Source organism: Eutrema salsugineum, unplaced genomic scaffold (genome assembly GCF_000478725.1).
Source record: "Eutrema salsugineum unplaced genomic scaffold, Eutsalg1_0 scaffold_14, whole genome shotgun sequence".
NCBI classification, from domain to species: Eukaryota; Viridiplantae; Streptophyta; class Magnoliopsida; order Brassicales; family Brassicaceae; genus Eutrema; species Eutrema salsugineum.
Window position 1 is genome coordinate 1,873,109 of NW_006256877.1, and position 1,196 is coordinate 1,874,304.

At 50.8% G+C, this 1,196-nt stretch overlaps 1 protein-coding gene across 1 annotated transcript; it reads right to left on the reverse strand.

Moving 5' to 3' along the window:
* LOC112088557 lies at positions 1–771 on the reverse strand. Its single transcript, XM_024158952.1, has 2 exons — positions 415–771; positions 1–357 (listed from the first exon to the last, which is right to left on the reverse strand). Exons 1-2 carry the CDS (start codon positions 769–771, stop codon positions 1–3), a joined length of 714 nt encoding a protein of 237 aa, XP_024014720.1.
* Positions 772–1,196: the final 425 nt, after the last annotated feature.

A 1,196-nucleotide genomic window follows, 5' to 3' on the forward strand; every position in this document is an offset into this window, starting at 1 on the left:
TCAGTCTGGATATTTGGCCTCAGCGATTGATCCTACTTTGAGCAATCTATCCACTTCGTCGTTAACTGCTTTAGCTTGTTCGGGTCCGAGCTTCCTTCTTTTCTGCTTGATTGGTTTGAAGGTTGAGTCCACGTTCAGCTCGTGACAGGTCACGTTGATGCTTATGCCCGGCATATCTTCCGCTGTCCAGGCAAAAGTGATGATGTTCTCTTTGAGGAGAGAAAGAAGTTTGCTTCTCAGAGGTTCTTCTAGTTTTGCTCCGATTTCGACGCATCGTTCTTGACGCGCTTCGTCTATGCACATCGATTCCACTGCATCACATACCAGCTCGGCGCGCGTTTCGCGGCTCTCCGTGATCTGTAATTGCTATAAGAGTTTCGAGAGCTCGTTCGCAGGCTCTCGGTCCTTCTTCACCTTTTTGCGATCTATGTCTGCTCGTGCGTCGGTGACGGGATTCCTCAGCTTGTGCTCCGCTAAGCAGCACATTCGCGACTCCTTCTGATTTCCCCAGATCGTTTTGATGCCTGCTGGAGTCGGGAATTTGAGGCAGAGATGATAGGTGGAAGGGACCGCCCTCATCCCGTTGATCCATGGAGTTCCCATAATCACATTGTAGATTGCTAAGTGATCGGTGACGCAAAATTCGACGATCTTAGTGACTCCGCCAGCTACCACTAGGAGCCTAATTGTTCCCATATTCATCGTTGTTTCTCCTGAAAATCCGGTTAGAGGTTTGGGGATCGCCGTCACCTCGGAGAGATCGATTCCCATCCTTCTGAGTGTCTCCCTGAAAATGACGTTTACCGAGCTCCCAGTATCGATGAGCACCCTCGCTACATCGTGATCCCTGATCGTCAGTTCGATCACCAGTGGATCGTTCTATGGTCTATCGATTCCTGCCGTTTCCTCCTCGGCAAAGGAGATCACTGTATTCGGGATATCGGTCGGTTCTATCCAATTTTCCTTCGCTTCGGCTCGGCGCTGATAAGCTTTGGTGGAGGACACCGTATCTTGGTAATATTGAGATCCACCCATGACATGTTGATCCTTTGTCTCGGCTCGGGTCGCTCTTCGGGTTCGCCTCTCCTGTCGCGCTTGGTGTTAACGCTCTGTCGGGGAGGATTTGTGGGTTCTGCCGCGCTGCTCGGCTCGGCTCCTTCTTTTGGTTCATTAAGAACGAGGTCTTTGAGGTTAAC

Coding starts and splice junctions, on each gene's coding strand:
- LOC112088557 (XM_024158952.1), bottom strand. CDS start 771: ATGGGAATCGATCTCTCCGAGGTGACGGCGATCCCCAAACCTCTAACC. Junction 358..414: donor CAGACATAGATCGCAAAAAG/GTGAAGAAGGAC, acceptor TAGCAATTACAG/ATCACGGAGAGCCGCGAAAC.